The sequence below is a fragment of the Amphibalanus amphitrite genome, unplaced genomic scaffold, assembly GCF_019059575.1.
Source record: "Amphibalanus amphitrite isolate SeventyFive unplaced genomic scaffold, NRLGWU_Aamphi_draft 000109F_arrow, whole genome shotgun sequence".
In the NCBI taxonomy this organism is placed as follows: Eukaryota; Metazoa; Arthropoda; class Thecostraca; order Balanomorpha; family Balanidae; genus Amphibalanus; species Amphibalanus amphitrite.
This window is the reverse complement of record NW_024881604.1, coordinates 200,066-212,886: the sequence shown is the minus strand read 5'-3', so window position 1 is coordinate 212,886 and position 12,821 is coordinate 200,066. Positions and strand designations below refer to the sequence as shown.

General features: G+C 48.4%; 2 protein-coding genes across 15 annotated transcripts; both read right to left on the bottom strand.

Moving 5' to 3' along the window:
• Positions 1 to 1,064: 1,064 nt before the first annotated feature.
• LOC122380886 lies at positions 1,065 to 5,781 on the bottom strand. Its single transcript, XM_043364455.1, has 5 exons — positions 5,501 to 5,781; positions 5,121 to 5,350; positions 3,272 to 3,400; positions 2,767 to 2,905; positions 1,065 to 2,612 (listed from the first exon to the last, which is right to left on the bottom strand). Exons 1-5 carry the CDS (start codon positions 5,509 to 5,511, stop codon positions 2,243 to 2,245), a joined length of 879 nt encoding a protein of 292 aa, XP_043220390.1. The 5' UTR covers positions 5,512 to 5,781; the 3' UTR covers positions 1,065 to 2,242.
• A 256-nt stretch (positions 5,782 to 6,037) lies between these two features.
• LOC122380884 (DNA-(apurinic or apyrimidinic site) endonuclease-like) lies at positions 6,038 to 10,152 on the bottom strand. Of its 14 annotated transcripts, none has more exons than XM_043364450.1 (9): positions 10,114 to 10,151; positions 9,073 to 9,342; positions 8,873 to 8,935; positions 8,477 to 8,626; positions 8,193 to 8,319; positions 7,920 to 8,063; positions 7,289 to 7,432; positions 6,955 to 7,144; positions 6,038 to 6,659 (listed from the first exon to the last, which is right to left on the bottom strand). In XM_043364450.1, exons 2-9 carry the CDS (start codon positions 9,166 to 9,168, stop codon positions 6,533 to 6,535), a joined length of 1,041 nt encoding a protein of 346 aa, XP_043220385.1. In that variant the 5' UTR covers positions 9,169 to 9,342; positions 10,114 to 10,151; the 3' UTR covers positions 6,038 to 6,532. The 14 variants fall into 14 exon arrangements, with proteins under 14 accessions (XP_043220385.1, XP_043220383.1, XP_043220386.1 ...); XM_043364448.1 differs by having other exon boundaries at positions 9,212 to 9,342; positions 10,136 to 10,150; XM_043364451.1 differs by having other exon boundaries at positions 9,253 to 9,342; positions 10,114 to 10,147.
• Positions 10,153 to 12,821: the final 2,669 nt, after the last annotated feature.

Below are 12,821 nucleotides of genomic sequence, written 5' to 3'. Positions count from 1 at the left end.
CTTGGCACTGAGTGCTTAGAAATTGCGTTGTTTTTGGACTATGTAGAGGCTCACGAGCGACAACTTAGCTCAACAACCTTACGTACCTTAAATATGCGACTTGTACCAGAAGATCCAGCTTGATCAAAAGATTGGACATGTCAAATTTCAGCTCTTTAGCTCAAAAGGATTTTGAGCTATCGTAAAAACCGTCAGTGTGGCACTATATCGCCTCCCCGCGCGGTCGGAAGGTAAAAGTTCGCCGGCTCTAACTAAACAAATAGTCGTCGTATCGCAAATTCATTGACGGCGTTCGAAGCGTCGTTCAATTTACTTTCGAACCATATCCTAACATTAACATTTAACTGCCTAGCGCAATCTCCAACAAGCAAAAGTTCCGTGCATTCATCCTCATACAGTGTTAGCGGCCGCCGGCCGCCGGCCGCTGACCCACATTCGCGTCATCAGGGAATGCCGCAACTAATTTATTGTTTCCAACTTTTTTCCCGGAGCGTTCTACCTGGTTTATATAGCCTTGAGAGTATTTCACTGCCACTTTTTTGCGGCAAAACCTCTGCATCAACAACCGGTAAAACCAAAGCTGTAAAAAAAACGGAATTATCGTGTACCATTTACAAAGAATTTTCGAAGGTTTCCAAGCAAACAGTCCTACCTGTAGTCAATTATGCAGGTTTAAAGAGGACATAAGACAGGCGACACAACGGCACGTCGCAAAATCCATGCACCAGAATTTCTACAGTGTTGTGTTACGACTTCTATGCCTGTATCAGTAGCGGCGGAACACCTTCAATTAAGGGGGGGGGGGCACTGACGACTTTTGGTCCCATTCTTTCCATCCAACGCCCATAGGGCTAATGTTGAAATGCCAAAATCAACGGGGGACACGGTGCGTAGGTGCCCTCCCCGTTCCGCCGCCTACGAGTATGGCCTGTATGATGCATCACCTATGGTCAGGGTTTAAATGCTTTCCTGCTTCACCCCTAATCTATCCACCTGGTGAGGCATCAAACGGCTCTCAGCCTTTCTTATTTCGATTCGATCCGTAGAATACTGCAAACATACGATAGGACATCGACTGTATTTATAAGCTCCAATGATAGGACAAATAAAAATTACAGAATTCGGTTGCCGGGAGCAAAATATCGATCGATATACTGAGCCAGAGCACATCAAATTCTCTGCAATGGTGCCAAACACAAAACTTTTAGAAAATTAATGAATGACAATGCGTACGTGTATCAACATTTATCACGTTACATTGAAACGCTTATTACATCGACCATTCAAAAATACCTATTCGATTTCACCATAAATATTCTTCAGCGGGCACAAGTAACAATGACCGTATCGACCATATATCCTTTTTATTAGCTGCATACAATTGCTGAAATAGGTACTACGACAATTATGCGGATGTATATAGATAAATAAACGGTACATACAGTAATCTATGGCAGCTAGAAGACATAAAATAGATGCAGTGGCTGTGTGTTCGCAAGACTGACTCGCCTCCAGGCTCCAACTGCTTCCCTAAAGCCTATACCTACATATATCGGTATGTACGAGTAGCTTCTTCTCTGAAAGTCACACGGTCAAACCAACACAACATTGGGCTGATTCGGCCGGGAGAGCGGTAAAAATTGGAAGAGCGGCGGGTAAGGGGAAGGGAGCTCAAACAAACTTGTATAGGAGCAAGGGTTCGTTTCAAATAATACATTATTAAAGATCGATGTTTAAGGACTGGATATGCCGTATGCGATCAATAAAACATCAAGGTGCATCTTGGGGAACATCAATGTCTTTAAACTACAGCAATTTGGAGCATGGTTGACAGAATTATGCGAAGCGAGTAAAATGGTCCCATAAGCCGCCATTGAGCTTGTTGTAATACAAAGCAACGATGTTGAAAGGAAGGAGAAAAGTGAAAACACTTGCACAATCCCCGCAACACCGTAATAGTAACTGTTTTCGACATTTTTAGCGACATCGATAGTAAGCTCCGCACACCGGTGGACAGAAAGAAGCCACCAGCTAGTGTTCACCTTCCAGCGCCGGCGGCGACAGCGTCGGAAGTGGGGAAAAGAGGACAGCGACTGGGCGAGATCCCCGGCCACACAAACTGGCCAATCCTACCAGACCCGGTCAGCAGCCAGCGGCCGGCGGGAGGCTGGACCCGCCCGTACTCTGCCCGGGTGGTGGGTTGCCGGGATCCCGTCAGGACCCTGCTGCGCGGTCGGGCGTCTCAAAGCCGGACGGCGGTCAGTGCCAGGGTGCCCAGCGTGGCGGCCAGGAGGGCGGCGACTGGCGGCCGGCCGGCGGTGCGGCCGCCGGCGCCCGTGTGACCGTGGTGGTGGCTCAGGCCGTGCTGCATCATCTCGCGCCGGCGGCCCATGGTCGAGTCGCCGCGCAGGCTGTCCAGATCGTGCGTGATGCTGTAGAGGTCGGCCGGCAGGCGGCGGTCGGGACTGTTGAAGTGCTCGGCCACCGCCGGGTCGGCCAGGTATTTGACGGACCAGGCGATCGGGTGGGTGCCGTCGCACATAGCCGGCTGATAGGTCAGCGCGCCCAGCGAGCCGACCACCTCGAAAAACTCAAGGCAACGACAGCCCATCCTGCACAACGGAACAAAGATCAAATCGCTGAAACTGATCAAAACAACTCCCCATGATGTACCAAGTCATGATCAAAAGGAAGCAACGATAGAACGGAATTAGCCCAATACGTTATCAAGCGCAGTTAGGTCTCCAGAACGAGCAATGGGCATACCGTCCCAGGGCGCTGTAGTGTGCCTTCCTCTTGCTGCAGAACTCCTGACAGGAGAGCTCGGACTGGTTACGACTCGCCTCCGCCGGATGCTGGACGAAAAAGTCGGAGCGCACTTCATAGCAGAGCGCAGTGGTCGCGACTGAAACGTGTTACAAAGTGCCGTCAGCGGCAGAGGAAACGCGACTCTGAAGGAACAGTTCGCTTTTCAAAAGAAAAAAATGTCTGATGAGCTCCAAGGGTAGGGAATCATGGCTAAGACACTGAAATCGAATAGCTTGACAACGAAACTTTTTTAGGTTTGTGGTAATGAACATTTGATAAGCCAGCCACATTCGAAGTGTTCGCTCGCGTTTTTTGGCCAGTTTGGAAAGAAATACAAACAAAGAAATAAGCAAACAGAAACATTCCCACCATCTCTGGCAGCATCAAAAAGGTGACCAGCGCCTGTGACAACATTCACACGAAAGTCCGTGATGGACGGCCATGCGCCTGTGCACTCTCTCACCGGTGCACTTTTGTTTGTCGTCCTCGAGCCGCCAGCCGGGCAGGCAGGAGCAGGTGGCCGCATTGCCGGTGCCCGAGCAGATCTGGCTGCAGCGCAGGTCGGTGGTGCCGCACTTCTTACCGCGCACACCTGGCGATGTGAGGGGAAAGCTTGGTGGTTAACGGAGCAGTCCGTGACGTACAGACGCCACAGTATACGAGGGAGTGAGTAGTGACACGGTTTTGAAGCCTCGACGGCATTTAGGTTTTAGGTGCAGCTCGTTCAACCTTTTAGTCGGTTGAAGTAGGTACTAATCTTATCCCTATCAATATTGATTAGCGTGAGCATAATCTGTGTTCCGGGGTTCCGGCAAAGGTTCCGGTTTTCCGCGCCCTGCTGAGAGTGTATCACCTCTTATTTCAATATACGTCTATTTTGGTTGTCAGCCCACGAAGTGGCAACAGCAGGGGCCGAAGACCTCGGTTTCTGAATGGGTTGAGGGGAGGGTTCCTCTTTTTATCATCGGAGGAAGGCGGATCACAAGCCGCCTGAATCTCCGGCTTGAACCTGAACCATTGCAATGCATCGCTCGTTTAAACGGCTCCAAATACACCGAGTTCCGACAGGAGCGTCCAGGAAGCGCTCGTCCCGACAGGAGCGTCCAGGACAGGGCGCTCCCCAGAATTCCATCAGCTGACGTGAAGACGGTAATTGATATTAGATGAGCGCTTCATTAGTTTGTCGATTGATATGAAGGCAGACTGGGGAGCAACCCTAATCTCGGGTGAAGCCGATATTGACCGGCGTCTCGACCGCAGGCAATCTCGTACCGCTCCAGGATCTCGGATGAAGCCAAGGCTGTATGATGGAGCCATCGCAAGGCATGGCCTACGGAGGTCCTAGCCCATGGGGACGTAGCGTAGGTGATCTAATATTTCGTGCTCCCTAAACGGGAATACTTCATTTAAAGTTAATATCTTGGAAAATAGGTTTAGAAGAGCTAACGAATGTTTTCTTCCCAGATGTTATAAATTGCTTTCGCTGAATAGCTTTGTTGTAGAGGAGTATGAAGAAAGGGTCCCGCCCTGAGTTTGTAATTCCGACCCTGACAGGGCTTAAGACCGCGAAAATAGGAAATCGAAACAATACCCAGCCAGACGAACTACGGACGAGGAACGAAAGAGTGCAATTGTGAGCTCTGGCAGTGGCACACCACTCTCGGAACGTTGTACGTACCCCCTCTCCCCCTCCCCTCCCCCAGAGCAAGGACCCGGTGGGTGCCCGCCGGTAAGTCAAATTTCAGTGTGACTGACCTGATAAATACATTGTTTTACCAAGCGGAACCGCTTTGATGCCCCTGATTTTGCACATGACACAAGCCACATAAGTTGCCAAGTAGCATAAGACTTCAAGAGCAGTCAACATAAGAGCAGCAAGGATTCGAGGAGACTGTCCAACAGAGAAAAACGTTTTTTTTTTAACGGATGTACGGTTTAAGACGAAGCAGTCAAAGTTGCTTACGGCAGATCACCTCCGTGGACCTAGGCTCACCTCACACACACATACAATATTTCTCCGTAATATAGCACTCGCGTACACCATGCGATGTGCAATGTGCATTGAGGTCAAGGACGATACCTTCGGAACTGAGATAAAAAATAAACGTACCGAAAGTTCATCAACGCAAAAAAAATGTGAACCATTGGCGACTATTCAGCTCTAGAATGACTAAGCCATAATGTTATGAAGTGAGATGGGGGACGGGATTTCCTATGTCAAGATAAAATGAGATGATGAAAATACAAAGTCAAGTGACCGACAGGGGACGTGCAGAAGACCGCTGTCGCCGGCGCCGCGGCTGGCCACCCACCTGCCACCAGCAGCGCGAGCAGCAGGACGAGCAGCGGCAGCAGCAGCGGCCCCGGCGCCCCCTGCATCTCTCTCTGTCCGTCGGCCGGTGTGGGGTGCGCCGCTCGGGCCGACAGTCGGTCCCTGTCTGACGGCCCCCGGGCGGGCGCACCCGGTCCCCGGGGCGGGCGGCGCACCGCCACCGAGGAACCGACCACACGCATGACGCAGACGCAGGTGCCAACACACGACCTGTGACGCGCAGAGGCGAGGTGAGAGATCAGAACGCGCTAACAATGAAGGCGAGTAAAAACAGCTAGGGTGCAAAGCGTCATTGATGCGAGAATTAGCCAAAACATAAAAGAAGCATCGCATAACATCTTACTTTTCGCCGTCACTCACCTCCAAATCATGTCTCATAATGGCACGGCGTCTTGCATAACTGACTCCGATGATTGAAGCAAGACGACGAGGCGATGGGGACGTCACCCTGGGGAGTCTGCGTGGAGCTGATGGGGTCGCTAGGAGAGATGATAGAGCTGTGAACCGCCTCCATCCAGTCCCAGTATCCGACAAACTTGGCGACCATTGCAATCACGAACTGGACCGAATGGCAGCGTCACGCAGATAACCCCAGCGATGCTGTGGCTAAGCTACACAGAGCTGCAATAACCATTTGCGCTGTTCGATGAATGTGACTTACTGCACGCCAGCTAATAGCTATGATGCCTCTGATGCGCCCTGTGTCCCTCTTCCTTGCTCGACATGCAGTGATTAATTGTCTTATAAACACGCGTAGCAACTATTCGTCTCGTTCGTGTTCGTCTACGTACCATCGTCTCGAAAGATATTTGCGGCATTTGCTTACCGGAACAAGTTTCTGCCACTTATCCAGGAGCTCATCCGGATGCCCGCAGGCGGAGTCTGTAAAGAGTTGGCCAAACGTAACTGCTGAATGTATTGTCTATCTGTACGAGGAGAGTAAGATCTATTGGGTATTGTAGGTAGTGAAACAGCACAAAATGTGTCGTGGCGGCAGCCGGCAGCGCTGAGAGAGACGTCCCTATGCTACCGCATCCAGCCAACTTTCCGTTCTATGGCACAAGCGACCACTACACTTTACATGAAACTCACACGGGCAATAAAAAACAACATATTCAAAACCAGGTACCAACGTTACGTCCGACCTCACAGCTATCACTTTGCATGACTCGAGGCTTCGCAAAATATCACTACGATTTCAAAGCACAACAGACGAGCATCACTGACGCTTAATTAACTGAAGTCGGAATGGAGCCATCAATGATGGCGGCGTGACAGACGTGACGAAATTCGCTGTTCATCTCGCGCATCAGCCAACCTCTCCAAGCTGCGTGTGCCGGCCGGCAGCCGGCGCACGTTTGCCGGAGGTCAGGCTGGTCGGCCCCGGTCGGTTCACATGCCCTCAGTGTTCATGAGCAGCACGATCGGGCAGTGGTCACTGCCCATCACCTCCTTCCGTATCAGAGAGTCGCACACTCGAGGCATCAGGCGCTTCGAGACGACAAAGTAGTCCAGGCGCCTGCAAAATGTGGCACGTTAAAGTAAGACGTGTCTCTATTTAATGCACTTAAAATTCAAACTAACATCGGTCAATACTCACAATTGTCACAAAGTACATACCTATGCAGTTAACTTCCCAGTAAAGCAATTACAAAAAACGGCAAAGGTTTTATTAAATAACGCAGTGTTGTCTATTTGAAATATCAGGCCGTGACCTCGAATGGAATAACATCCATTCATGAAACGAACGAATGAAGTTCGAATCAGTCAATGATCTTGCGCATATACGCAACAAGGGAGCATTAGATACGCACCATCCAACGTCTTTCGCCCTAGCGTTTCCCATGAATGTCCAGAAGGTGTATGCATCCTTTTTGTCCGGGTAGAAGTGTCTGAATGTGTCAACCAGACCATCCTGGCCAGCAGTAAGAAGGTCCGTGAAGCCGTCGCGCTCCTCCTGCGTAAAACCAGCGTTCTTCTTGTTGGTCGCTGGGTTCTTCAAGTCTGAAATAAGATCATTTCAGGATAAAATATTAATACAGACATCGTCAATCATGAAGCTTGGTCATTGAAAGCAAGCAATTGCCAGTAAATATGTTGAGGTTTACATGAAATATTATCGCAGGGATAGCCAATAAGAGCACATACCGATTTCTTTGTGGGAGACGTTGAGATCCCCGCAGTAGATAACAGGCTTCTTTTCATCCAGCTTCTGGAGATGCTCTTTTAGAAGCTTGTCCCATGCCATCCGTTTGGGGAGGGTCACCAGTTTTCTCCCGGAGTTTGGAACGTCTGGCAAATAGTACTTGTCATTGTTCATTCAAGGTCTGGCGACTGACGGGCCAAAGTTGCGCGAGTCCTATGCATAAAATTGAGAAAAAAACGGTCCATCAAATGTATTGGTGTTACAGCGCCAGCCGTAAGCATAAACGTGCGTCATGGGGACGAAAGTCCGTAACACCGCAACACACCGAAGAAAGGAAAAAATTATCCCGTACCTATCATGAGCCCCATTTCATGCGCACACGAGAAAAGAAACAGAAAAGGAAGCTTATTTAGCCGGAAAACTACACCCTTTTTCCTTCAGTTTGAAAAACTTTGAGTTCATTTTGAAAAGATGCACTTCATTTTGAAAGAGATGTCATTCACTTAAATTACGTCTTATTCCAATTGAAGTGAATCTTCTTCAAATTGAGCTAAAACTATTCCAAACTGAAGGAAAAGAGGTGAAGTTGATGAGTATGTTTATGAAAAGCGCAATTTTACAATAGAGACTCACATGATGTTACCAGATAGAAGTTGTCATATTCTGCGGTGATCAGTCTGGCTTCCTCGTCCTGTGTTTTGTCTCCGATTCCGTATGTGACATTGAGCGGCTTCTTCTTGCTATACAGACCCACACCGCAGTATCCTTCGTCTTTTCCTGAAAGAAGCGCACGGTAATTTGAAGCTATAGACAGTTTTAAAACAACAGAGACCGTCGAACGTTACCACATAACAATATGGTGCCAGAAAGACAAGGCTTCTCTGTCACAAAACAGCATCGCTTTACCTGATAGCCAGTAAGGGTGATAGTCCTTGAGCTCTGCTTCGATGGGTAGCTTGGCTTTAGTACATTTAGTTTCTTGGAGGCACATAATGTCGGGATCCTCCTTGACGATATATTTAAACCCATCTTTCTGAAAAAAGAAAACCGTAAAAAAACGACAAGATAGACTGCAGTAGAAAAGACACCATTTGTTTTCAGAGAACTATACATTTGCGTAGGCTAGTTCTCTGCCATTCAAAGTACCTATATTCGTATAACAGCAACACAATCCATTCGCTGATACGTACCTTAGCGCAGGCTCGCAAGCCAGCCACATTCCAAGACGCTATTTTAAAATTCCAAGCGGTTCCCGTAGAGTCCTTTGCGTCACTCACAAACGCCTCCTTCGCCGACTCATTCGCTGCCTTCTTTGACTGGCGTTCTCCTGACCCTCCTTCCTGAAACAGTGAGATTCCATTAGCACTGAGCAGTGATTGCAATGAGATCATTACATTTTATGAGGGGCTGGATACTATATGATTGCAACCAAAACAAGCACAGCACATTCCCGTTGGATGCAGCTTAAAACGCCACCCTATGACATACCATGAAGGCGGAAGCAAGAAGGCATGCAGCCCACCACAGTCGGACAGGCTACGGAGTACGGAGTATGGCGGAACGCCGGTGCCGGTGCCCTTACTTACCTCTGATTTCCTCTTGTAATTTGGTGCCATTCTGAGTTGTTTCATTTCCCTAAATATCGATATCTGAAAAGACGGAGTAAATGCTAAGTTTAACCCAAAAATGACGCCAAATGACTGTTTTCCCAACACTTTGGCCTGACTTTGACCTAAATAAATACTTTGTACGAGTTCAAAACTTTCGGAATAGTTTCAGTACCTACCCTTTTGTTCGTAAGTAAGCCGGGGCAGTAATCGCCACGCCATGTGTGGATCGCCCACGATCGTAAATACATACCTACATCCATACATACATACATACATACAAAACTGGGCTCGACAATGCGTTCGCTAGAGACCTACACGTGAGTATGCTCAATTTTGACCGTTGACATAACCCTGACCAGTCACGTGGCCTCAGATTCGAAATTTAAGGATTGTTTCAGATGGCGCGTCTCGGTGAAACCTTTCCAACACCGCCTCGCCGCGTCTCACTGTAAGCAAACGCATAGTTACGAAGATAATTGGGGGATGGGGAGACGTTCAACTGGCGTTCCCCTGACCCTCCTTGTGGCCAGGGCCACGGGGGCCATGGCCACTCCCGAGTCCTGAGCACCGAATGTGCAAGGGGACCCCTTAGCTCCAGGGATAACTCAGGGGGCCTAGCACGCAGAAGGCGTGCTGGGTTCCCATTGCCTTAATTCCAATAATATACAAAATGTCTTTTACCCAGAAGAAAAATATATCAAAGAGTGATATCTTTCACAGTGAAGAACCCAGAGGCCCCTAACTAAAGTCTGGTAAATAAAAGAAAGAATAGATTTAAAGTGATGTGGCTGTTGATGCATGTTAATTTATATTGAGTATATTTTCTCCCACAACTTTTCACACAAATTTTTCAAAACCATACAAGTGATCAAAACATGTGCAAAGTGATTCAGGCGCTTTAACTCCATTCTTTCTTTGAGGTTTTAAGGGGTTTTCAAAAGGGGTCATTCAAATGGGGTTTTAAGACATCCCAATCTTAAATTTCAACAAATCAAAACGGTCCTGGTTAGTGTGACGTGGCCTTGAAGGTTCTTTTCTTTGTAACTTCCAGCGTGAGAATTCACGAGCTTAGCCCGCAGTATCATTGGATTTTGGTAGGTAGACTAGGTACTAGGTAGGTATTTCGGTATTTCTGCTTACGGGCCACCACAGATTCCAATTCCGGCATCGGCATCCCCAACAACAATTTTGATTTTATCGATTTTATCCGTTCGCACCCCTGCCCGCGGCCGCGCGCACCCAGACCCGGGCCAAGGGGCTCTCTCTATCGTCTGGAGGTTTCGAAAGATGCTCTCCAGAGATGGCGCTAGTAAATTTGGCTGACATGACGTCATGCTTAAAAGTGATGGGTTTTGTGAGAGCAAATGTAATAATAGTTGAAAATTTTGTACTTTTGCTTAATTGAGAAAAAATAAATATACAATTGTTCAAAAGAGCGTTTTCCGCATTCATCCTTCATTGTTTTATGAGGAATATAGACAGTTTAAATCTTTTTTCTTGACCGCAATTCGCACACGCACTAAATAAAAAGCTGGAGTTTTGTGCGTTCGTAAATCGTGATTTGAGAAAATAAATTGAAATAATCTTTTACACTTTTGCTTTACAATCATTTGTCAATGCAGATAAATGCATAAATTATTCGAAAATAGGCATATCTTTGAAATATTATGGTTTTCCACAAGCAAATTTTTCCAAAAACTTGAACTATTACAACTGACGAACGCATCCAATAATCTGGATGTCTTAGGATGAGTTCGTCATTTTTTTCTCAAGGAAATACGATACAGTTTAAGCTACTTTACCGATTTATTAGGGTACTTTTGCCAATGAATTAATAAATAAATGACAACAATTAATCTCATTATCAACCATACTCGGAAGAATTTTCTTCGCATAAGCGCGAACGCATCCGCGTTTTCATGAAAAGTAACGCCTGCAGATGACAGGACCGCTGCTTTATGTTTCGCAAGGTGGCGCAGCGCGCAGGGTACCGACTACCGAGGCTGAGGTCTCCAGACTATCCACCACGATTTAGCTTGGAAATGGCCAATGGGGAAGGTCTCACCCCAAAAAACGGACGCCCTTTTACACAGCTGCATAACGAGAATGAATTATTGGCAAAGCTGACCATACGTCCCCTCCCCCTCTCCGCCCCAGCTCAATTGGAAATATCGCCTATTTTCCTTAGTCAGTTATATTCTGACTTATTTCTCACTCTTCCCAGTAAACCTTAACATGCATGATGCAGATGTCCACTGCGTAAGTCGTGTGCTTGCGTAAGTGTGCCAACTATATAGTGTTGCCTACACTCTACAGTGCCTACTGCTTCCACCGTTGTCGTTATAATTGGTGATTCTCAGGTCAAAAGTTACACAGTGGTCTCAGAGAACAATCGTTTCAACAAATTAACGATTCAAACCGTTGCATTCTACTTATATTCCGGTCAGTTCTGCTACTAAACGATTCCGGCAAAACACTCTTTAGGTTATGTATTAGCGAACCACCACACAAAATTCGCCCAATCAATGGTCAGTTATTACTGCTGGGCTGAACCGTCATACGCTATATAGCCTATTGCAGTCAATATTTTCAGAACGATACCGACTGACGAAACACAACGTATTCGCGGATTCGCACATACGTTGGCACCCAGGTGGCCTGTCAGCAGCCGCACAAATTGAGATGGTACACCGTAAAGCATTCCTTTCCACACAGGCACAAGCACAGGGACACAAATTCTCAAAATCCAAACTTATTCCAATACTGGTCAAATACTAATAGGCATAAAGTTTTGAGGTTTTCTCATGTTCATTCTTCTTTCAACACACGCGGCAGACTGCAGCAGAACATCTCACAGAGCTGCGCTGGATGCAGTCATGAGCTGGGACACGGTTTGTGACCAATGACCGATCGGGGGTACCAGCCTCCTCCCGGCACGCGATGCACTGGCCGCCGCGCAGTCGATGTCGGGGCACCGCCGGCATTCGCCGACAGGGTTCCATCCGATTCGGTGTATTGGTGGCAGCCCGAACAGTGACCCACGCGAAGCTGGTGGACGTCGATGGCCGATGAGCGATGCCCTTCCGCGACCGGCGGTGGCAGTCGGTCCCACATCAAGAACAGATACCAGTCATGCGGTCAGTCGGCGACGGCGCTGTCGCGAGCCGATCTGATGGTCGCGCGGTGGGCGTTGCCGACGTCCACCGGGACCGTCCAGCGCGGCCGCCTCTTGGCCAATCAGCCGCCTCTGGTCGGCGCGCTCGTTGCGCTGTGGGACGGCATCCACTGCAAGTCGTTCACTGTGAAGCGGTCGTTTGACCGGGCCTGGCAGGCGGGGAAAGGGGGCCTCAGATGAAGTAAAACCATCCCTCAGGCCAGCTTGAACTGGCTCTCCACCTCACCATGTTAGATAAGCAGACACCCTCGTGATCATCGCAGCGATGATTGCCAATTGGTGTGTCATTATGGGAGAGGATGCCAGCCTCCTTTGCAAGATAGTCTGCCTTTAATATAGTGCAGCCCGACCCATTGCCTGTGGCGCAGACTGGGCTTGATAATGCAGTGCAGGACACACCAAACGTAAGCGGCCATCTGTACCCCCTGTGCAGTAGGGCTGACTCAAGAGCCCAGAGTTGCCCTCCCCCCACCATTCTGTGCACGTGATAACTGGATGGGACATGCCATGGTCAGCATCTGTTCAAAAGCTGCCCTAAGCATGTAAAGCTCCACTGGCATGCTCAAGCATGGTCACAGTCAGTTCTCACTTCTCAGTTGAACCTCCAATGGAAACCCATCACAAAGTAGAGATCAGGGCGCCTCTCACACTGCAGCACACTCAACGACTGAGGCACCATCTCATCAGTTGCAGGTGGTTCTTGCCAGGAGCAATGCCAGCCACACACATCAGGTGATAACAGCAGTGTAC

What these genes read in the sequence shown, in the direction of transcription:
- LOC122380886 (XM_043364455.1), bottom strand. An exon ending in GCTCGCGCTGCTGGTGGCAG is followed by an intron (nt 3,401 to 5,120) that starts GTGGGTGGCCAG and finishes TCACATCGCCAG; the next exon opens with GTGTGCGCGGTAAGAAGTGC. An exon ending in CGACAAACAAAAGTGCACCG is followed by an intron (nt 2,906 to 3,271) that starts GTGAGAGAGTGC and finishes AACACGTTTCAG; the next exon opens with TCGCGACCACTGCGCTCTGC.
- LOC122380884 (XM_043364450.1), bottom strand. Translation starts at nt 9,168, where the DNA reads ATGTATGTATGTATGGATGTAGGTATGTATTTACGATCGTGGGCGATC. An exon ending in ATTACAAGAGGAAATCAGAG is followed by an intron (nt 8,627 to 8,872) that starts GTAAGTAAGGGC and finishes TCACTGTTTCAG; the next exon opens with GAAGGAGGGTCAGGAGAACG. An exon ending in TCACCCTTACTGGCTATCAG is followed by an intron (nt 8,064 to 8,192) that starts GTAAAGCGATGC and finishes CGCTTCTTTCAG; the next exon opens with GAAAAGACGAAGGATACTGC.